Here is a 24,146-nt window from a genome sequence, read left to right as displayed (position 1 = left end):
GAGTCCCACATCGGGCTCCCTGCATGGAGCCTGCTTCTCCCTCTGCCTGTGTCTCTGCCTCTCTCTCTCTCTCTGTGTGTGTGTCTCTCATGAATAAATAAATAAAATCTTTTTAAAAAACGTTTATGTTGGGATCCCTGGGTGGCGCAGCGGTTTAGCACCTGCCTTTGGCCCAGGGCGCGATCCTGGAGACACGGGATCGAATCCCACGTCAGGCTCCCGGTGCATGGAGCCTGCTTCTCCCTCTGCCTGTGTCTCTGCCTCTCTCTCTCTCTGTGACTATCATAAATAAATAAAAATAAAAAAAAAAAAAACAAAAAAAAAAACGTTTATGTTATCTGTAAGACTTCCAGTCAATAGGAGGCTATCAGTAGTTAAGTTTTGTGGGAGTTCAAAGTTATACATTGATTTTCTACTGTTGGTTGGTGTCCCTGACTACTGTGTTTTGCAAGGGAGCTGGATGATCCCTCTTATTAATTCCAATGTCTTTCTAGCTTCAGGTTTTATGATTAATTTATTTCCCATGAGATTGGCTCTTTCTTTTGTTTTTCCATTGCACTTACAATAATTCAGACCCTTGCCTCCTCCTCACGACTTCTAGAACAGCCTCCCAACTGGAACTTCCAATTTCATTGTATTCCAACAAAACCTCCACACATTTGTCAAAATGACTTTGCCTATGTGTTGCAGATGGATTGAATTAATATTTACTGAAAATCTACTATGTGCCAGGCATACATTATTTCAATTAATCTTAAGCACCACCATATGAAGTATGTTTGTTTTTGTTATCGTTAATATTATTATTAGTAAATTTGTATTGAACACGTATTATGCGTTAAGTACTTTATTCAAATTTGTTTAACTCATAATAATATTTGAGTAGGTACTATTATAAGTCCCACTGTAGAGTAGATTGAAGCTTAAAGGAATTAAGTGACCTGTCCAAGGCCACACAACTTGCTAGAAAGACAACCAGGATTTGTACCCAGACAGTCTGATTCCAGAGTCCATGCTCAAAGCCATCCTGCTCTATTAGCACCCCAGGATTATAGATGACAAGTCTGAGGCTCAAGGAACATTTCCATCCTCCCTCCCCCTTCAAGCTGCTTCTTCTTCTTCTTCTTCTTCTTCTTCTTCTTCTTCTTCTTCTTTTGTATATTCTTTTATTGGAGTTCTATTTGCCAACATATAGTATAACACTCAGTGCTCATCCCGTTAAGTGTCCCCCTCAATGCCCGTCACCCAGTCACCCCAACCCCCCGCCCACCTCCCTTTCCACTACCCCTTGTTTGTTTCCCAGAGTTAGGTGTCTCTCATATTTTGTCACCCTAACTGATATTTCCCATTAATTTCCCCTTTGAGCTTCTTATATCATACTCTCCACAGATGACCTGTCTTATGTTCCACCCTATGTAACCCTTAAATGGTAACATGCTTCAAGGCTCTCTCCCTGGCTTCTCCTCTGCTAACTCTAAAACATTGGCCCTTGACCTTTTTGGCCATAGATCCCATTGAGGATTAGATAAAATTTAGGGCCATCTCTGCAGAAAAATGCACATAGACATGGAAGTGTCATTAGGCTTCTAGAGCCTCCAAGATTCCTTTAAAGCCCATACAGTGGCCCCAGGCTAGGATCTCATGCTCTCACATGTTGAAATAACTTGTAGAGAGATTAATATCTAAAGATAAACTATAAACAAAGCAATAAAAAAAGTAAGATACAGAAGAATTTATAACATATTCTGGGGCCAGGGAAGAACTTTCTAAGTGTGCCATCAAATGCAGAAGGCACAAAGAAAAAGACTGACAGATTTAACTTTATAGGAATTTTTTAATTCTCTAAAAAGTTTTCCCTAGGAGTAAAACTCTGTTAGCCACCATATCACTATATTAATCAAGGAGAACACTGTTTGTGAAGTAGAAAACCTTTGTACAGCATGAACTGCCCCCTTACCTCCAGTGACAATCACGTTTGCTTTGGTACAGTAACAAAAAGTGTTTGCTCCTCTTGGCATGGAAAACTCTCTGACAGGCCTAGGAAACACAAATTAGATGTAAAGCTTCTATGTGTTTCTTTATACAGCTAATTCTAACTTATACATAGGTTATGTTCAACTGGTTCACTTCTAAGCTGGTTATAAATCTATTTACCCACAGAAAATATTATAAGTAAGGAAGAAATCCTCACTGACCAACAGAGTCTACTTATCCCATAGTGTGGTGATATTAGCACAGCACTGTGTACTCTTTCTGCTGAACAGGAAATCCAGTCGTCTGCCCTGAGGTTGTGTTTATGCTGGTGGTAAGGATGGGCAGAGACTGATCATTCTTAATCCAGGAAGAATAGTGTATGGCTAACTGAGTCCATTTGGTACACACAATGCCAGGAATGCCTTTGGACACATTCTCCTCTCCCATCACCCACATCCCACCTGCTGTCAAGTCTTGTTGATTTTACCTCTAAAATATACCTGAAATCTGGCCACTTCTTCCCATTCCCACTACAGTGTCTAAGTTCAAGCCTCCATCCCCTCTCACCAGACCTTCTGCAATAAACTACTAACTTCTTAGCTTCTACCATCGTCCATTCTTCTGTCCACCTTCCTATCTCAAATCCTGCAGTCATGTGATAGGGTGATCTTCGTAAAACCTGAATTAGAGCATAACACTTTCTTCATGGGTTTCCTGACGCTCCAAAAGGAGCTGAGCTCCTTCATCTGGCCCAACAGGCCTACCTGGCCCACTTGGCCCTGGATGGGCCCCTATCACCTTTCCAGGCTGGCCCCATGCCTTTCTTTTTCCTCTGCTGCTGTGACCCAGCCATGGCAGTTCTAGTCAGACCCATTCTGGCTGCACTGAGCACTCTCCCCACTCAGGAGATTCTGTACAGGCCCAGGATATGCTGGCGCCAGATCCCAGCCTCTCTAGCAGCCATCCTCCCAGAAGTGTCAGCTCAAATGCTGCCTTTTCACAAGCCTTGCCTCAACTCTACCCTACTGCCTCCACTAGTGAAGTAGTGTCTTTTGTTTTATTCTCTCTCTTAGTACTGTGTTATCTTCCCTACAGCCTGTAGCACCTATCATATAATTTTAGTATATAGGTTTTGAGTGTTAACTTAATATCTATGAGTAGTACCATGCTAGACTTAAAAGAGCCTGGGCTTAAGTGAAAATGTGTAGGCTTAAATCCTGTGTTCATCACTGTGCCTCAGAATTTATTAAATGGGATAATAACAATACTGTCTTCAGATACTAGCAATAATTGAGAGCTGTTACTGCATCTGACCAGATAGGGTAAAGGAGGAGATGTTTTACTATGAAAGGGGACACCAGAAAGAGTCCTAGACTAGGAGGTAAGTAGACCCTGAAGCCAGGAGGGGAGGAGAGGGAAGGAAAGCAGGTGGCTTTTGTCTCCTCTTCACCTTGGATGCATGTGTGTTCTTTCCTTTCCTTTTTTCTTAAACACACATGGAAGCATATATTATTCTGTTCTTTGTTTTTTCACTTAATATTATTTCTTGAAGATCTTTCCAAATCAGCACATAAAATACTTCCTCATTCTTTCTTTCTCAGAGTTCATGAAAAGCCTCAATGTAGTAACATAAATCTAAAGTCAAAATTTAGAATTGTGACAATGTTTAAATGTCCTAGATAAGAAGTAGAAAGATCTGACTAGGGACTCATTTCAAGTTTTTCCAATGACACACTTGGTAACTATAGCTGGTTGAGCTAAGCTTAACTATAAACCAGGAATGGTATAATCTTCTTCTACCTTTGTCTCCAAACATGGCCTCTTACTGCATCACCTTGTACCAAGAGCATGGCCTCTTGGGCCAGCTCCCATAGCACACCTTCTACTAAGATACTTACTATGTCTCACAGGACATTCACGCAGGCTTACCACATGGAACAGTGTCAGTGTGAATGCAGTCTCTCCCTACTATCATGGGTCCCTCCAGCAAGGGAGGAAGGCGTCCATTAGGCATGGAAGGCACAGTGCCTTGGGCTTATAGTACTTTCAGGGTCCTATGCAAATGCTTTAATTGTTCTTAAAATCAGGAGGGGAAAAAATGTAAGTATAGTGTCATGAGAAATGTTTTCATTTGTTCTCACATCAGAAAAAAAATAAAAATTTCAGAAACCATGAAAATCTATTGACTTTTTTCTAAAACAGGAGAAAAATATTGAAATATTTAAAGTCATATCAAAAGTAATATGTAATATTGATAGTATTATGGTGGGAGAGACCTGTGAAGCAAATGCCCAGGACCACTAGAGTCATAATGTAGTCCATCCTGCTGTCTTCAGAATTCTCCATGGGGAAGCAAGTACTGGTCATCATGAGCAAGGTTCCCCACTTTTGGCTCTTTTGGAGCAGGTTCTCCTGGAGTTGGTTCTCCTGAAGCTGTCCTCAATTGGCCTGGAGTAGGGGGAGCTCTCCCTTCAAGCTCCACTTTCCACCCAGAGAAGGCAGTTGAATCACCCCAACATTCCCCTTAGTCCCACAGCTGTGTTCCTTGATCTTTCTTTGCAATTACTTTAGAATTGCTAGTTGTCCTCTTTTTGCTGGGGATTGACAATGGCAGAAGGGTCATCATGGGACTCATCTGACCACCTTGTAGTAATTCTGAGGATATTTCAGTATATCTCTTGGGAATGAGCATTAGCTGAAATCCCAAGACAACAGGAAAATAACCATTTGATACCCTGTTAGTTGATCATGAAAAAAAAAATCTATCAATCATTTTCTTCAATTTCTCAGCATGTGAAGTGGGACTTATACATACTTAGCATTTAACTTTTTTGGTTTTTGTTTTTAAATATTTGCCCAATAGAATTATACTCTTTATTTTTCACAATTAGATGGATTACAAATGAATGAACTGCACCTTTAAATAAAACTATTTCAACTAGAAAAGCTATATTTTATGTCAACTTGGGAAAAAAATTGGAAAAATGAACTGTTTTTCACAGGTATTTTACATACATATTCAAATGCATGACTTTGAATAGACTGCTTTTTTATTCTATTATTCGGTATATCTTACTCTAACTGGTACATACCAAAGTGTTCTAAGAAATCAAACCTTTGTGAGAAATCTATTATGATAATATCAGCTAGTATTTCTATAGCATTTTACATCTAAAGAGTGAAGAGCGTTCCTACTCATATCTTACAATGCAGGAAAATATTTGGTTTGGTGTTTGGGCTTAAGCCCAGGTCCTCCACACCATGCTTCCTCCTCAAGGATGAGGTGGTGGGTAAGAGGGACTAGGAGTGGGGCTGCTCCCTTGGCCAGGGTGCCTCAGTGAGCCCTCATTTGTAAACACCCCTCATAGCAGGATGGCACCAGGCTCAGTCTCATGTACAAGGTAGGCCATGTAGTCCATTCCATAGAAAATAAAATGTAAATACCATCGTACTTTGAGCATAGAATGCTCCCAATAAATATTTGTTTGAATATCCTTAAGAAATGAATACCTGATTGATAATACCTCTTTCCATAGTCACAGAGAATAGAAATGTATCCTGGAAAGTTCCCTCTTAAGTTTTCCCTGGTCCTCTTAAGACAACAGCACTTTTGAAAGGAAATATTTTCTAACAATTTCTTTACAAAAAAATAAAAACCCACTCTAGTGTCAAAAGGCCCTAACTGGGGACACCTCGGTGGCCCAGCGGTTTAGCACCTGCCTTTAGCCCAGGGAGTGATCCTGGAGACCTGGGATCGAGTCCCATGGAGCCTGCTTCTCCCTCTGCCTGTGTCTCTGCCTCTCTCTCTGTGTCTCTCATGAATAAATAAATAAAATCTTAAAAAAACAAAAAGGCCCTAACTGAATGATAGTGTCCTTCCCTTCAGCTTCCCTGCTGTTGTCACACAAATGCAAGCCTGGGAGAGAAGAGGTTAGTCAGATGGAAGTTAAAGGGGTACTCAAGGTGCATGCTACACCACGAGGGCAGTTTACCCATTGTAAGATGGTGCCCACACAAAAAAGCACGGGGGGAGGGGGTCCAGTTCCTGTGATTGATTGATAAAGAAGGGGCATTGAGAAAGAGGTGTGTCCTTCTATTTTTTCTCTCCTTAGGGGTGGGGGTCATTGGTGGAAGTGAAGTCAGGGAGTGAGGAAGAAGTCATTTTTATTTTCTCCTTGAAGAAGTGAAGTAAGAAATTTCAAAGTGCCTTACATTAAGGTATTTTTTAAAGTGGTCCACACTTTGCATTATTATCTACCATTGGATCCATATTGTGCCCATCCCCAAGGGACAAGGGAGAGTGCAACAGAAAACTCTAGATCAGGAGTTGGCAAACTTTTTCTTTGAGGAACCATATAATAAATATTTTAGACTTTGCCTACGGGCTCTGTTGTCACAACTTTTCAACTCTGCCACTGTAGCATGAAAACAGCCATAAATAATACATAAATGAGCAAGCATGGCTGTGTTCCCATATAACTTCATGAGCAAAGAAATCTGAATTTCATATAATTTTCATGGGTCACAAAATATTATTCTTTTGATTTGTTCAACTATTTAGAAATGTAAAAATAATTTTTGGTTTGCAGATGTTACAAAAACAGGTGGCCTGCTGGATGTGGCCCATGGGGTTTTATGTACTCTAGATGCAGGAGCAAGAAGCCCAAACCATAACAGCTCTACAATCACTCCACCTGTTCTCAGTATTCAAATTCATTTTTTGATACATTTCAGTATCTTTATGAAGGGAATAAAAAAAGGAATTTACACTTATTGAGTACTAACTTTATGCCAAGCATTAAGCCAGGCACTTCACATGAGTTAACTTTGGTACTTTTTATAAGACTATAAGTTAGGTATATTCATTCCCATCAAAAGACAGGAAAACAGGGATCCCTGAGTGGCACAGCGGTTTAGCGCCTGCCTTTGGCCCAGGGCACGATCCTGGAGACCCGGGATCGAATCCCACGTCGGGCTCCCGGTGCATGGAGCCTGCTTCTCCCTCTGCCTTTGTCTCTGCCTCTCTCTCTCTCTGTGTGACTATCATAAATAAATAAAAATTAAAAAAAAAAAAGACAGGAAAACAGATGAAGAAGAGCTAATGGTATTGTTTGTATGGTGTTCAGTGGTCACAAAGCTAGAATGCTCGGACAGAAACCAGGTCTGTCTGACTACGTAGCAACCCTACTGTGGGGGTACCATACACTTTCCAATATAATGACCTGCCACTGAATTGGGAAACTGAGAAAATTAATGCTAAATAGCTGCTCATCCCTGGGAAATTGTCAAGCTATCAAAGGGTTAAAGGTTCAACTTCTGTCTTGCAACAGGCCAACCTGCTTTACATGGCATAATTAATTGCAGATGTTCATTTCCTTGCTGGTACGAAACTCCATTTGTGAAATTACCATACAAAATTACAACCAAAATGGTAATCATGTTTGAAATGGAAAATTTTTTCAAGAGGAGTTTTTTCCTGCCTTTTTGGGAGCTGTGCTGGCTCCCATTTTAACAGCTGGCCAATTATGTATTAGTATAATTGCAGTTTCATCTGGTTCAACTTAAGACTCATTATAGGAAATTGCAGAAATAGGAATATGTTGAATCTAGAGATGAAGTGGACCCGACTCTCCTTCAATTGAGATGACTCTCCAGTGGAACTGGCAGTTCAGGAAAACATTATTATACTGTATCACTTGAGAAATCTCTTTAGCTTCTAGATTTAGGAGAGTGGCCCAAGGAAATAGTTGAAAAGCTCAGTCAGAATCTGACTGAATAGATCAATGATCACCGTTTGCTGAGGCTGTCTGAATATTTTTACCTCCGTCTCCTGACTCCCTCAGGCTGAATGTATCATCAACCACGTTCCAGGCATTATGGTAAATACTAGGAAGCTCAGAATTGGGCTCAAAGACAAACTCCTGACTCCTGCAAAATAGATGCTTTTCAGAGCAAAGACCAGAAAGTACTGGCTAGTTTGAAAAATAAAACCTCTTAGCTAATCTAAGTGTTTACAACTACTAAGTACCAAATCTGTGGATCCCTGTGCAGAGTGGGAATTTAAATTCCCTATGATACCATTATACATATTAGAAATACATATATATATATACATATTTTGAAGGAAACATATAAACAAAAAGATATACTAAACCCAATAGAATGGTTGCCTCTGTGTGTGTGTGTGTGTGTGTGTGTGTGTGCGTGTGTGTGCATGCACAGGAAAAATGGATTGAGATACAGGATAAAAAGGAAAAAAACAAGAGAAGGAGAATGTGAACAACTAAGTCCTCCTCTGGAGGTTGCTCCACTGGGGGGAAAAAAGGAATTAGATTTGCCTAGAATCATGCTAGTTGAAGGGCTTATTTTCCTTCACAAAAAGAAGGTATAACATCTAAATGAGATAAAAAAAAGATTACTATCTTGTTTAAAACCTAACCCAAGAATCACCACTTGAATGACAAATCGTAATGCTTAGAGAACGGGAATAGGGGCCCCATGATACCTCGTTTCCCAAGGAAAGGACTAGTACCTTTCTTTTCGCCCCAGTATTGTCATTATTATGGATTTTGATTCTTTAAATATCATTCTTTGTGAAAAAGCATGAATGACTATAAGCAAATAATAAACGTTTTAATTGTTACAATACTTTACAGTTTTCAAGAACCTTCTCTCAACTGAGCTTATTTGAGCAGCACAGAAGTCCCAGAGATGAGAAAGTATTATCCCTATTCATTAATGAGGTTATTGAGGTTCAGATAGGTACCATGCCCAAGACCACAGGGCCAACATAAGTGTCAGAAGTGATATTAGAACTCATTTTCTTCATTGCAAAATTATTCCCTTACTCACATTCTCTCTTAGTGAACAGCACAGCCATGCAAACAGTCCTCCCAGATGCCTTTTGTTGCTCTAAGAATTCCTCTGGATCTTGCATGATTTGATCTTTACCTCATTCAGCTCTTGGCTCAAAGGTTAGCTTCCCAGAGCAGTCTCTCCTGACTATCCTATCAAAAATACTGCCTCCAGTCACTTTATCTGGTAACCCTACTTCATTTCCTAAATTTATATCATTTATTGGATTATGTCTTTCTCACTAGAATATGTGCTTGAGGAAAGGAGAGAGTTAGTCTTCTTTGCATACCATTATATCAATTCTTGGAACAATTTTTGGACTATAATACACATGCCATAAATATTGTTGCAAATGAAAAATGAAACTTAAATTCTTCTCTTTATTCCTTTTATCCAATAGGTCACTATTTCTTATAAAAAATGAATGTATTCTCTCTCTCTCTCTTTTTTTTAAGATGTTATTTACTTATTAATGAGAGACACAGAGAGAGAGAGAGAGAGAGGCAGAGGCACAGGCAGAGGGAGAAGCAGGCTCCATGCATGGAGTCAGACGTGGGACTCAATCCCTGGTCTCCAGGATCAGGCCCTGGGCTGAAGGCGGGGCTAAACCACTGAGCCACCTGGGCTTCTTTATTCTCTCTTCTTTTTTACTTAAACTGATTAAGTTCAAGCTCTCATTAGTTCCTTTCTGAACTATTACCCCATTTTCCCAGTCACCTCCTCCTTTTCAATCTGCCTCCTCCTTTCCCAACCCGTTCTCTATCTCAGTGCTAGGGCAATCTGTCAAAAAACACCTCGTTTTGCCCATTCTATTGACCAAAGCATTTAATAGCTTGTATAGTTCCGCGGTTAATATTCCAGCTCTTCAGTCTGGTATGCAGGCCTTATCATATTGTCCTTGTCCCTCCTCGTCTTTCTTAACCTTTCCCCCTTTCTGTGCTTCAATCATATTGAACCACTTAGAGTGTCTAGAATTCACTCTTTTCTTTTCACTTCTATACCTTTGCAAATGCCACTTTTTTAATATGGCTGCTTATCCACTCTCATGCAATTTGTTTGCCTGGCTAACTCTTACCAGTTCTTCAAAACTCAGCATGAATGATGCTTTCTTCAGGAAGCCTTCCCCAGTTTTTCTCCCTTCAAAATCCTGTGTAAGATGTTCTAGGAAGTCTCTTCTGTTCCTCTCTAATATCTATATCATGACACTTATCCTCCTCTGTGGGAATCTTTTTGTTTTCTTCCTCATTAGACTCAAGATCAAGGACCTAGTCTTATTCATCTTTAAATTCCCATCACATAGAAAGGTGCGTCGAATGTAGTAACTCATCAGTAAGTATTTGCTAAACAAATGGAGATTCAGACTCTAGAACTTCTTCTGGGGTCATCAAATTGCTCAAGTTATAGGACAATTACTTAGATGATGTTGGATATATTAATAACTCTCAACAAGCTTTGTGTCTTGGAAAGACACACCCTTAAACATAGTTGAGACAATAAATAAAAAGATGGAGGCACAAAAATGATACCTAACCCACTTGGGAGATGAAGTACTAGGAGAAGGTCAGGAAAATTTCCTAGAGTTGGTATCATCTGATTATTAAAGGATTTATGGGGTCAATTATACCTCAATAAAATTGGAGAAAATTAAAAACAAAAAATTTCCCTCTTTTCCAAAAAAAAAAAAAAAAAAGATTATAGAGGTTGAAGGAAGAGAAAGAGAGGAAGAGTAGGAAGAGTATTTCAGACATCAAACATGTACAAAATCCTAGCATGGGGTATCCAGGGAACAACAACAAACTCAGAGTTATAGGAACCTAAGTACAAGGCACTGAAGAGAACAAGGTGGAGACACTGGCAGGACTAGACTATGGAATTGCTATAGTAGGGGGTGGAGAAACATGAAAAGTATTGAGGTAGTTGGATATCATCTTCATAAGAATACTCTGGGAGACTAATGGACAATAATTTTGGCAGGGATAAAGTTGAGACAAGACACTAGTTGGAGATAATAGTCTAGGGGGTTGTAGATACAGAAGATAAGACAGATTCAACAAGTGTTTGTAAGAGAATAGAGATGAATTTGTTGATTATTGGTTTATGGGCACTGAGGGAAAGGAAACAGTCACTTGGGGTTGCCAGATTTCTGTCTAGGATGATTTGATGGGTTAACAGAAATTAAAAGTCCTATAAAAGATATAGATTCAGAGGTGAGGGAGTTAAGTCCAGTTATAAATGTATGAGTTTGAGGGGCTATGAAATACCCAAGTGGAGATGGTAAGCAGGTATACTAAGTTCAAAATTCAAAATAACTCGGGTTTTATCAGCATATACGTGTTAGTATGCTAGAGAAGAGGAACATCACCCAAGAAGTGCCTAGAAAGTGAGAATTAAAGTTGGCTAGGCTTACTCTAGAGAAAACCCCATTTAACAGCAGACACAAAAGGAGGAGTCATAAGGAAAAAGACAAGTAAAATAAAAGGAGAAAACACTGCTTCCCAAATAGAGTTTCAGGGTGAGTGAGATCAGTAATGCTGAATGCCCCAAGGCTATCTGATATGTTAAGTTTCCATCAGTTTTACAATGCAGACATTACTGGCCAACTTGAGAGTCCCTTCTACAGGGTAAGAAGTGGGTAAAGCTGTATGAGAGGATTATAGGGAGAAAAAGTAACACCAAGGTAGTAGAGATAGTGAGTACAGAATACTTTTTCCAAAAGAGGTGTAGTATGATAGTTCACAGGAGATTATACATCAAGAAAAGCATTACTCACATCAGAAGAGACTTGAGTATTACAGGCAGAAGTGAGAGAGTGGGAGAAACTGAGATTAGCAAGATCCTAGAGAAGGAGTCAAAAAAATTAAAGGCCAATGATCAAAGGTTTGATGTTTCAACCTCTAAAACAAAAGGAAAGATCAAGGATAAGTGTGGATACAGAAAATTCCTAATGACCTGGAGTGCTGGGAATTACTCCAAAGGCCTCAGGGTTTTGTGGTCATGCAGGATGGGACATCTGTGGAGAGCGAACAGAGACTTGAAGCTGGGAATAGTCTGAGATCCTCTGAGATCCTATAAAGGCGAAGGGCTTGGCGAAGGGCTCTGCTGAGCAGAAAGGTTGGGATTCTGCTGACTGGTGCATGCAGAAGGGATTGCATGGCAGATGGGGATGCACAACAAGAAGAAGGCTAGTGAGATATGAGTTCAGATGCCGAACCTGTGGTCCAGGTAGGGAGGGAGAGAAGGAAGTCAAGGAGAAACCTGATGAAATTGGAGCTAATGGGGAGAAGAAGGATCAGAGGCCTCATTGAGGTCATCAAGAAGGCACAGAGGGAGTCAGAGCCTTGAAGAGCCAATAATGTAAGACACAGAAGCCAGAGAGAGATACTGGGGTTTCTGAAGACAAAAATTCTAGGTGCTTGTCAATATTGTTTGGAACAATGTTTTGATTTCTATTTTGCAATGTGAGATTGCCAATACACAGCCAAACACACCAATGTAAAGATATTCTTTAAGAAGAAATAAGCCACTTAATTCATTCAAAAGCCAATTTGGCATGCTTATTATTAGCTGCCATAACCTTTCTCATTTAATAAAATCCCTGCCAAATTTATTTCATAGTCCCCTATAAAAGACTTGTTCTCATCTCTATGGGCTTGCTGGAGTACTATCATTTATCACTCCTTTATCTGAGCTCCTATGATGCCTATAACCATAAACCTTTCAACTGAAATTTAACATGCTCTGCTTCACAAAGTTAATTATTCTATGCAATTGTATGCTGGTAAATGTTTAATATTCAGCAAAGGCCAGGGAAGTGGAGGTGGAGGTCATTGGTTATAACATTTGCTGTTTTCCATGGTATATTTATATACCTATATACCATATTCCTATGGTGGTCAATTTCAAACTAGCAATGTGAGTGACATCTCCAAACTTGGGGTTGGGAAAAGATATACAGTTGCACACCATTATATAGTATTCCTATATCCTTGAGGACATAAAATCCTCAGGCATATACATAAAATGTAGTAAAAAAAAAAAAGTGATGAGTTTTGAGTGTTTATTGCTTCTGTTTTTAATATACTGGAATTGTGAGCTTATATAAATTTAAATGATGGTCATGTTCAACAAGTTTGTTAAATTCCTGAAATCTTAGCAATGAGCTCTCATAAGCTGGTGTGATCTGACCTCAGCATGCCATTGATCTTATGGCTGTATTTCTTGTCTTCCCACTGAGATTTCAAGCATTTAAATGCAGGGGTCATGCCTTAAACATATTTGTATGTCCACGGTGCTTAACACATAGTGAGTGACTTAGTAACTATTTGTTGAATCACTGATATACTTCTGGATTAAAAGCTGAACTACATGACCTGTATAACTTTCTGGTTGCCATACTGACTGTTAGAATTACCCTGGTGAGTGTTACTGGAGATATATGTGTGAGTCATTTGTGTGGGTAAAATCATACTGTCTGTAGATTCATGTATCTTCAAGATGAAAATCCTTTCTCTGGATACTGAAGTAGAATATATATCTTTCATAGGGCCACAGGGCCTATTATATTTCATATGGTTCACAAATGTTTCTTTATGGTTATTAATTGCCAACATAATACAAGATCAATTAGAAATTAAGTTGCATCTATTTCTTAATTAAATGTTTCAGAAATGCACTTCTTTAAAATGCCAGAGTGTAATCACCAGTAGTTAATTATGTTACAGAAACTAAGTGAAAATTAATTATGCCATAGAAATGATATTTGTGGAATCAGAGCTAGTGTTAAGAAACGAAACTGTTTCTAATGTGCTGTGAAAAGTTGTTAGTTCATTTCTCAGTGCAATATGTTATACGTCAAGATAAACATTTTTATCTTTTTCTAAATGAGGGGAAAATATGTCTTTCACGAAGACTATAACTTTCAAGAAAATGTAGTCAGTCATTTTAGAGATGTGATATTCTTTTCTTCCATAAAATTTCTAATTTTGTTAGGCTGTTTCTTAAATTGAAAATGAATTTAAAGAAATTCTAGCTCTGTTATGTTTGGAGGCTATCTTTTCCTCTCACTTTTTTGTGAATTTCATTTAAAAACTCCATAGCGGGGGCTCCTGGATAGCTCAGTCGGTTGAGCTACCAACTCTTAGTTTTGGTTCAGGTCATTGCCTCAGGGTTGTGAGATTGAGCCCCACATCAGATTCTGTATCTTCCTCTGTCCCTCCCCCCCCCCCAGTTTGTGCTCACTGTCTCTCCTAAAAAAAAAAAAAAAAAAGAACTCAACAAGAAGGACCTAGAAGTTATCATTTGTATTTTGTTAGTGGGACAAATAAACTATTAACCATTTTTCCTAGTACATATATTTAGTTGAACTCAAGTCCTCCAGCTAAGACTCAATCTCACTGCAACTCACTGATCTTTAGATAGAAAAGCTGAAATTCACTAAAAATGATTAAAATCAAGCAAATGAGTTTTAAGAAATGGAATTAAGTCATCAAGGAGGGTTTTATAGTTTTAAGGTTGACCCTCAGTGTTTTGTTTTTATTTTATCTTTTCAGTTTTTTGGATCTAATATATGAATAAATTATGAAAGGATTTCTCTCCCATTGAATTAATTAACACATCCATTATCTCATATATTTATCTTTTTCTTTCTTTCTCTCTCTCTTTTTTTATTCTGAAAAAGTGGGGGAGGGGCAGAGACAGAGAGAAAGAGAATCCCAAGCACAACCCTGAGATCATGACCTGAGCCATAATCAAGAGTCCAAGGCTTAACTAACTGAGCCACCCTGGTGACTCTCCTTTCTTTTCTTTCTTTCTTTCTTTCTTTTCTTTCTTTTCTTTTTCTTTCTTTCTTTCTTTCTTTCTTTCTTTCTTTCTTTCTTTCTCTTGAGAACATTTAAGTTCTACTGTCTTAGCAAATTTCAGTTATACAATACAGTATTATCTACTATAGTCATCATGTTATACATTAGATCCTCAGGTCTTACTCATTTCTAACTGAAAGTTTATACATTTTTCCAACTTTTCCCTATTTCCCCCAACACCCAGCCCCCGGCATCTACTTTTCCACTCTTTGTTTCTATGAGCTTGACTTTTTTTAAACAGTCCTCATATAAGTAATACCATGCAGTATTTGTATTTCTTTGTCTGCCTTATTTTGCTTGATATAACCCTCCAGGTTCATCTATGTTGTCACAAATGGCAAGATTTCATTCCTTTTTATGGCTGAATAATATTTCATTGTACATGTGTACCAATTTTCTTTATCCATTCATCCACCAATAGACGTTTACTTTGTTTCTATATTTTGGCTATTGTAAATAAAACTATAATAAAATGGGGGTACATATATCTTTTTAAATTAGTGTTTTGTTTTCTTCAGATAAATATCCAGAAATAGAATTACTGCATCATATGGTAGTTCTATTTTTAATTTTTTTGAGGAACTTCTGTACTGTTTTCCATAGCGGCTGAAGCAATTTACATTCCCACCAACAGGACACCAGGGTTCCCCTTTCTCCATATCTTCAGCAGCACTTGGTGTTTCTTGCATGCATGTGTGTTTTATTAGTTTCAGAGGTAGAATTGAGTCATTCATCAGTTGCATATGATACCCAGTGGTCATTACATCAAGTGCCCTCCTTAATATCCATCACTCAATCATCCCTTACCCTCATCCACCTCCCTCCAGCAACCTTCTTTGTTTCCTAGAGTTCAGTGTCTCTTATGATTTCCCTCCCTTTCAATTTTCATCTGATTTTATTTTTCCTTCACTTCCCCTATGTTCATCTCTTTTGTTTCTTAAATTCCACATATGAATGAAATTATATGATCTTTGTCTTTCTCTGACTGATTTATTTCACTTAGCATAATACCCTCTAGTTCCATCTATCTATATCTATATATATATATATATATATCAAATGCAAATGGTGAGGCTTCATTCTTTTTGATGGCTAAGTAATATTTATATATATATAAATATGTATATATTTATATATATATAAATCACTTCTTTATCCATTCATCTGTCAATAGACATCTGGGCTCTTTCCATATTTTGACTACTGTGGACAATGCTACTATAAACATTGGGGTGCATGTGCCTCTTTGAATCACTATGTTTGTATCTCTTGGATAAATAGCTTGTAATGCAATTGCTGGGTTGTAGGGTAGCTCTATTTTTAACTTTTTGAGGAAACTCCATACTGTTTTCCAAAATGACTGCACCAGTTTGCATTCCCATCAACAGTGTAAGAGGGTTCCCCTTTCTCCACATTTCGCCAACATCTATTGTTTCTTGTGTTGTTAATTTTATCCATTCTGACTAGTGTGAGGTGGTATCTCATTGTGGTTTTGATTTGTATTTCCCTGATGCCAAGTGATGTTGATCATTTTTTCATGAATCTGATGGACATTTGAATGTCTTCTTCAGAGAAATGTCTGTTCATGTCTTCTGCACATTTCTTGACTGGACTTTTTGTTTTTATGGGTTTGAGTTTGATAAATTCTTTATAGATCTTGGATACTAGCCCTTTATCTGATAAGACATTTGCAAATAACTTCTCCCATTCCATAGGTTGTCTTTTAGTTTTGTTGTTTCCTTTGCCTTGTAAAAGCTTTTTTATCTTGATGAAGTCTCAATAGTTTTTGCTTTTGTTTCTCTTGCCTTTGGAGACATGTCTAAGAAGAAATTGCTGTGGCTGAGGTCAAAGAGGGAGCTGCTTGTGTTTTTCTCTGGATTTTGATTGATTTCTGTTTCACATTTAGGTCTTCTATCCATTTTGAGCCTATTTTTGTGTATGGTATAAGAATATGGTCCAATTTCATTCTTCTGCAGGTGGCTGTCTCAATTTTCCCAAAACCATTTGTTGAAGAGACCGTCTTTCTTCCACTGGAAATTTTTTCCTGCTTTGTCAAAGATTAATTGACCATAGAGTTGAGGATCCATTTCTGGATTTGAATTTGTATTCTGCAGTTTACTGAATTAACAGCTTTTGGTGGAGTCTTTAGGACTTTCTATATATAATATCATGTCATCTGGAAATAGTGACAGTTTTGCTTTCTTTCCAATTGGAATATGTTTTATTTGTTTTCCTTGTTACTTGCTCTAGCTAGGACTTCAAATACTATGTTGAATAAAAGTCGCGAAAGTGAGGGGCACCTGTGTGACTCAGTGGGTTAAGTGGCTGCTTTTGGCTCAGGTCATATCCTGGGGTCCTGGTATTGAGCCTTGCATCAGGCTCTCTGCTCAGCAGGGAGCCTGATTCTCTCACTGCTTGTGTTCTCTCTCTCAGTTAAATAATAAATAAATAAATAAATGTGGCAAAAGTGGACATATTTGTCTTGTTCCTGATCTTAAAGGAAAAGCTTTTTGCTTTTACTGAGTATGGTGTTAGCTATGGGTTTGCCATATTCCTTGTGGCTTCAATTTGCATTTTTTTAAGGACATATGATATGGAATATCTTTTCATGTGCTTATTGCCATTTGTATGTTTTCTTTGGTGAGGTATCTCTTTAGATCTTTTGACTTGTTTTTAATATTATGTTTTGTTTTCTTACTGTTGAGTTTTAAGAGTTCTTGGTACATTTTGGGTAAGAGTCCTTTATCAGATGTACCTTTGCAAATATTTTTCTCCCAGTCTGTGGCTTTTTGTTGCTGTTGTTCTCTTTCAGTGTCTCTTGCAGAGCAGTTTTTAATTTTAATGAAGTCTAGTTTATCAACCATTCCTTTCATGAATTATGCCTTTGGTGTTGTATCTATAAATTTGTTGCCAAATCCAAGATTATTTAGATTTTATTCTAGGAGTTTTATAGTTTTGTGTTTTATATTTACATCTATGATCCATTTTAAGTTGTTTGTGTACTTGTGTGTGAAAAATATAAAATCTGTGTCTTGATTTAGAGTTTTTATCATGGATAGATTTTGTCAAATTCTTCTTTGCATCTATTGATGTGATCATGTGATTTTTCTTCTTAGCCTGTTGATATGATGGGTTACATTAAATAATTTTCAAATGTTGAACCAACCTTGCATACTTAGTCATGGTGTGTACTTCTTTTTGTATCTTATTAAATTCAATTTGCTAATATTTTGTTGAGGATTTTTGCAAGAGACATTGGTCTGTAGTTTTCTTTGATTGTAATGCCTTTGTCTGATTTGGTATTAGGGTAATACTGTCCTAATTGAACAGGTTAAGAAGTTTTTCTCTGCTTCTATTATCTGAAGGACATTGTGGAGAATTGGTATAATTTTATCCTTAAATATATGGTAGAGTTCACCATTAAATCCACCTATGTCAAAATAAATAAATAAATAAATAATAAAAAAAATAAAAATAAATCCACCTATGTCTGATGCTTCTTGTTTTAGAAGGTTATTATTAATTCAATTTCTTTTTTTAATATTTTATTTATTTATTAATGAGAGACATGGAGAGGGGGAAGGGCGGGAGAGAGGGAAAGAGAAAGAGAGAGAGAGGGAAAGAGAGGCAGAGACACAGGCAGAGGGAGAAGCAGGCTCCATGCAGGGAGCCCGATGTGGGACTCCATCCCCGATCCCCGGGTCTCCAGGATCAGGCCCTGGGCCAAAGGCAGCGCTAAACCACTGAGCCACTGCGGCTGCCCATATTAATTCAATTTCATTAACAAATATAGGCCTATTCAGATTGTCTATCTTCTCAGGTGAGTTTTGGCAGGATAGTTTTACAGAAAAAAAAAGAATTCTGCTTTGGCATATTTTTTCTCTCAACACTTTAAATATTTCACTTTTGTCTTGCTTGCATGGCGTCCAAGGAAAAGTTCAATATAAATTTTTTCTTTCCTCCTCTAAAGGTGAGATGCTTTTGATTTCTTTCAAGATTTATTTTTCATCTTTGATTTTCTACAGTTTTAATATGATACTCTTAAGTGTAATTTTTTTTTGGCATTTATCCTGCTTGGTGTCCTCTGAGCTTAGTAGATATGTGGTTTGGTATCTGACTTTAATTCGGGGAAAATTCTGTCATTATTGCTCCAAATATTTCTTCTTTTCCTTTTTCCATTTATTCTCCTGGAATTCCAATTATGCATATGTTATAACTCTTGTAGTTGTTCCACAGTTTTGGGGTATTTTATTCCATTTTTTTCAATCTTCTTCTCTTTGTTTTACTATTTTTGAAGTGTCTATTGATAATATTCTCAAGTTCAGAAGATTCTTTCCTGAGCTTTGTCAGTCTACTCTTGAGGCAATGAGTCTTTATTTGTTATTTTTTCATCCCTAGCATTTCTTTTTGATTCTTTATTAAAATGTCTATCTTTCTGTTTATATTACTTTTTTTTTTTTTTTTTGCATGGTGTCTAGTTTATCCATTAGAGCCCCATATTACTGATAGTTATTTTACCTTCCTGGTCTACTGATTCCAACATCTCTGCTATATATGAGTTTCATTTGATATTTGCTCTAGCTCTTCAAACTGTGTTTTTGCATTTTGGTATGCCTTGTAATTTATTCTTGATAGTAGGACATAATGTATCTTGTAAAAGGAACTGCTGCTAATAGGCCTTTAGTAATGAGGTTGTAAGTGGGTGGGATGAAAGGGAAGTGGTCCACAGTCCTTTGATCAGATCTCAGTCTTTTAGTGAGCCTGTGCTTCTGAACTTTGAACTTTATGAGTGTTCTGCAGCCTCCCTTCTCCTTAGGTGGGTCAGAATGGCTAGAGCGAGCTGTATTTGGGTATTTCCCTTCTATGTGGAAAGCTAGAGTAGGCTAAAGTAGGCTAGAGTTGGATATTTCCCTTCTCCCAGGTCATTTAGTTTCTGATATAACTCCAATAGTTTAGGCTCTAGTAACACAGTTTTTCTCTTAAGGACAGACTTTGTTAAGAACAGAATGTTTGGGTATGTTTGAATGTGGTGCATTTTCTTCTGCCTCTGTTGGGCAGGAGAGGACTTTTCTCCGACATTCACTGTGAGAAACTGGTTGAGTTCCTGGAAATAAAATTCACAAAAGTGTAGGGACCCTCTCTAACTGGGTCCCTGGAGTTTTTAACTCTCAGATTTTTCTATGTAGAGCCCCCAGTGATTTGTCAGTCATAGTTCAGGTTTTCTTATCACAATATATTGGTTTCGCAGAGGTATCTCCTTGTGAATTTCTGCTCTGGTAAGTTGTGATTCATAGTATATGCCTGTCTCTCTCTCCAAATTTGAGGGCAGCAGTTTGGTCTGTGACCTCGCTTCTTTGATGGATTTAAGAAGAGCTGTTGATTTTTTAGTTTGTTTAGTTCTTTTCACCTGTTGTTAGGGCTGAGTGATGACTTCCAAACTTTACATGCTAGACTGGAAACTAGAAGTCTGTATGCATTTTTTTAACACAGTTTTGTTGACGTATAACATATAACATAAAATTCACACGTTTGTAAATGCACAACTCAATTATTTTTAGTCAGTTTATACAGTTGTATAACAATCACTACAATAGGTTTTGGAACATTTTCAATATCCCAAAAACCTCCCCTGTGCCCTCTTGGGATCACTTGCTCTCACCACCACCTCCTGGCATCCACTTATCTACTTTCTGTCTCTATAAATTGCCTTTTCTGGATGTTTGATATAAATAGAATCATTTAGTATGCAGTCTTTTGTGTCTGGCTTCTGTCACTTAGCATAATGTTTTGAGGTCTATCCATGTGGTAGCATTTAACTTAATGCATTTTTAAAACTGAAAATTAAAGATAGCATCTGTTTTATAGTTCCTATATATTATTAACATATAGGTACTATATAGTTATGGTTATGATTATTACATAATAATAGTTAATAATATTCAACCAGATAAAAAATAAGACTACATACTCTTTAAATTCACCTGTCTATAAGAAAGTAATTTCATGCATTTATTACACATGAAACATGATATTTGTGCTACAGACACTCATGGGCTTGCCAATTGACCTGTAAGAATGATTTTCAAAGTATAGAGTTTTACCCACAGACCTATACTTGGAAAATATAGCTATAGATTGACCTGTATTGACTTATTCCAATAGATTGTGGCAAAAAAACAACAAATTAGCAAAATTGCTGCTAGGAGGACACATCATATTCAGATTTGCATGAGTAACTTTAATTTATTCCTAAAAATCTAATTAATCTTGTCAAATAAATGGAATCATTAACATCTGAATTTTCTAAAAACCAGTTTGGAAACTCCAAGATTGTCATTGACTTAATTGTAAAAACTCTGAAATTCACAGAATGTTCATGTATACAAACTATTGTACTTACAAATTATCCTCAAGTCTCTTCAAGGATTCCAAAACCAATGAATGAACACTGTCTAAGGAGCAGGATCCAAAGCAACTTAGGGCTGTAATATATCTAATTTTCATAACCCAGTCATTATGCAACTTCCTTTTAACACTGGCAATTAAAAGAAGAAAAGGAGTGGTTATGTTAGACATACAAAGCTTGCACTTGTAATACCATCCTATGCTTATACCACTTTTAACTGTTTAACTAAATATTTATCATCTAGCATATTTAAAATGGAAAATAAAAATTAATCATCAAATATTAATCTGTAGGTGAATAATGTAGATGAATCCCTGTTCAATACAGACACTATTATCCTTACTTTACTGAAAAATTCTGGTCATCCAAAAGTACTGTGTTTCATATTGTTTTAGATGAATCAATTAGGGATGCCTGGGTGGCTCAGCGGTTGAGCATCTGCCTTTGGCTCAGGGTATGATCGCAGAATTCCAGGATCGAGTCCCACATCGGGCTCCCTGCGAGGAGCCTGCTTCTCCCTCTGCCTATGTCTCTGCCTTCTCTCTGTGTCTCTCATGAAAAAAATAGATGAGTCAATTCATTATCATATTTTCCATGAAGACTTTCAGAACTAGATAACTGGGAAACTTGTAGTCCCAGATCACCAGTGAAGCAGAGGCTGGGACAGTTGTATTCCTAGCCAAAGGCTTGCTAATCAATTCACAGGACATTTCAGTGAGAGCTTTAGCATTAGGGGACAAAACTTTTATAGTAAAATTCTTATCTTAACCTGTAAGAAGCCATCTTCATTTATTATATTTACTCATATTTTACAGTGTGTTTGTTTCCTCATTCACAAATATTTATTGAGCACCTACTGCATCCCAGGTAAAAGGACATAAAGATGACTGAGGTGAAATTCTCGTTCCCACGTTCCTTAGATTCTAGTTAAGGAATAGAGGTGTTGATAATTCAATCCCTTCAATATGGGATGAAACAGAGTAGAGAGATTTCTTTTTCCATATCAGACTGTGTTTAATTTTGCTCTCTGGGTACTGGCTATTTCTTTCTTTAATCTGTAAAACATTTTGCATGCCTGTATTTCCTACCCATATCTCTACTCCCACCCATTGAGTATAATTGAGTTATTAACTGAAGGGAAACATTAATGATGGCTCCAGAGTTTAATTACCCCTTTGGCCTTAATAACTTTCATTCTGTTAGGTTTGAGAATCTGTTGGTGTAAGAACGAACATGTCTCAATACTCAGCTTATCTATACAGTTCAGTCTTGAATAATTTAAGTCACATGCATGATGATCATATACATGATTAAATCATCTACATGTGCATAATTATCCAAAAGAACCAATGCAAATTTGCATGCATTTAGCTCAACTCAGATTCCTCAAATTCGTCAGATCTCCAAACTCATTTCAAACATATCCAGCTTAATGGAAACAGGGATGGAAGAGAGGCCATGGAATTTTCTACAGGTGATACAACTCTTAGAAAGAAAATTCATGTCTCAACTTCTATTCCAAGAGCCTATCATAATTGGAATGAAATACTTGATAGAGTATAGAGCAGCACATCACATGTTAGGAAAATGCCCCATCAGAGTCTAATACTTTGATGGGACTAAGTAGTATTGCTCATATATAAAGGATGGAAAATGGATTCAGTCAATTATTGTGCCATTTTTAGGATTCTAGCAATTGGCTAGTCTTAATTCCACTGTAGTAACAGCTGTAATGAGATTTTAATTGCATGTTCTAACTCTGGGATGAAATATTTGTTACTTTAATAACAAAGTATAATCCTGTATTTTTAAAAGTTGTTTTCTTATTCTATTTTTTAAAAAAAGATTTTATTTATTTATTTGATAGAGCACAAGAAAGGGAAATGGCAGGCAGAGGGAGAAGGAGAAGCAGGCTTCCTATGGAGCAGGGAGCCTGATGTGGTTCTCAATCCCAAGACCCTGGGATCATGACCTGAGCCAAAGGCAGATGCTTAACTGACTGAGCCATCCAGGCACCCCAAAAGTTTTTTCTCATCCTAAAAGAAAACTTTTCAGTGTACAATTTAGAACGTAGGAAAACATAAATAAATAAGGGGAATCCCTGGGTGGCTCAGCGGTTTAGCACCTGCCTTCGGCCCAGAGTGTGGTTCTGGAGTCCCGGGATTGAGTCCTACATCAGGCTCCCTGCTTGGAGCCTGCTTCTCTCTTTGCCTGTGTCTCTGCCTTTCTCTCTCTCTGTGTCTCTCATGAATAAATAAGTAAAATCTTTAAAACAAAACATAAAAAAGAAAATAAAAATCACCTCTCCGAAGTCACATAGAGAATCATAATTTATATATTGGAATATTTATACTCCATTTCCTTAAATAGAAATATACAGACACAGACACACAGATCTATGTATTCCTTTTTATCAAACTGGATTAAAAAAAACTGGATTCAAAAAAAAAAAAAAACAAAAACTGGATTCATATGTACATAGAGAAATTAATTTTTTTTACTTAATATTATATCATGAACATTTTCCATGTTATTAAATATATTTCAAAACGTTATTAAATGAGAGTGCATGGCATTCACTAATATGGTTATACTATGATTTACTGAATGCCCTTGGTACTTTACATTGTTAGACACTAGAGACTTGACTATTAGAAATAATGCTGTGATAACCATACTCATGGTTTTAAATGCATGGAGATCCTGGGTCAAAGGCTTATTAAGACACTTGATGCATCTCCCAGACTGCTCTCCTGAAAGGGATTGAACTCATACCTCCACCATCGATAGTTTGAAAATGCCCATCCACAGAATCTATGCCTTTTTCGATCCCTTCCAATGTTAGAAATGCGAAATTGTATCTGATGTTAAGTTGTGCTTCTTTAAGAGAATAAATTTTAATATTTTTTTTCTTTATTTATTTATGATAGTCACAGAGAGAGAGAGAGAGAGAGAGAGAGGCAGAGACATAGGCAGAGGGAGAAGCAGGCTCCATGCACCGGGAACCCGACGTGGGATTCGATCCCGGCTCTCCAGGATCAGGCCCTGGGCCA

At 37.4% G+C, this 24,146-nt stretch overlaps 1 protein-coding gene across 5 annotated transcripts in view; it reads right to left on the bottom strand.

The window, feature by feature from the left end:
- WDR64 (WD repeat domain 64) overlaps positions 1-24,146 on the bottom strand; it is a 143,016-nt gene that overhangs the window by 80,732 nt on the left and 38,138 nt on the right. For all 5 annotated transcript variants that reach the window (XR_007411944.1, XM_025430516.3, XM_035719396.2 and 2 more), the window contains 2 exons: positions 21,088-21,222; positions 1,958-2,037 (listed from right to left, as the gene is read on the bottom strand). Coding sequence is in view for 4 of the 5 variants with exons in the window: in XM_025430516.3 (XP_025286301.1) it covers positions 1,958-2,037; positions 21,088-21,222 (215 nt within the window). In the remaining variant the exon portion in view is untranslated. The remainder of the gene's footprint in view (positions 1-1,957; positions 2,038-21,087; positions 21,223-24,146) is intronic.

Source organism: Canis lupus, chromosome 7 (assembly GCF_003254725.2).
Source record: "Canis lupus dingo isolate Sandy chromosome 7, ASM325472v2, whole genome shotgun sequence".
In the NCBI taxonomy this organism is placed as follows: Eukaryota; Metazoa; Chordata; class Mammalia; order Carnivora; family Canidae; genus Canis; species Canis lupus.
This window is presented reverse-complemented; position numbering and strand designations above follow the sequence as displayed.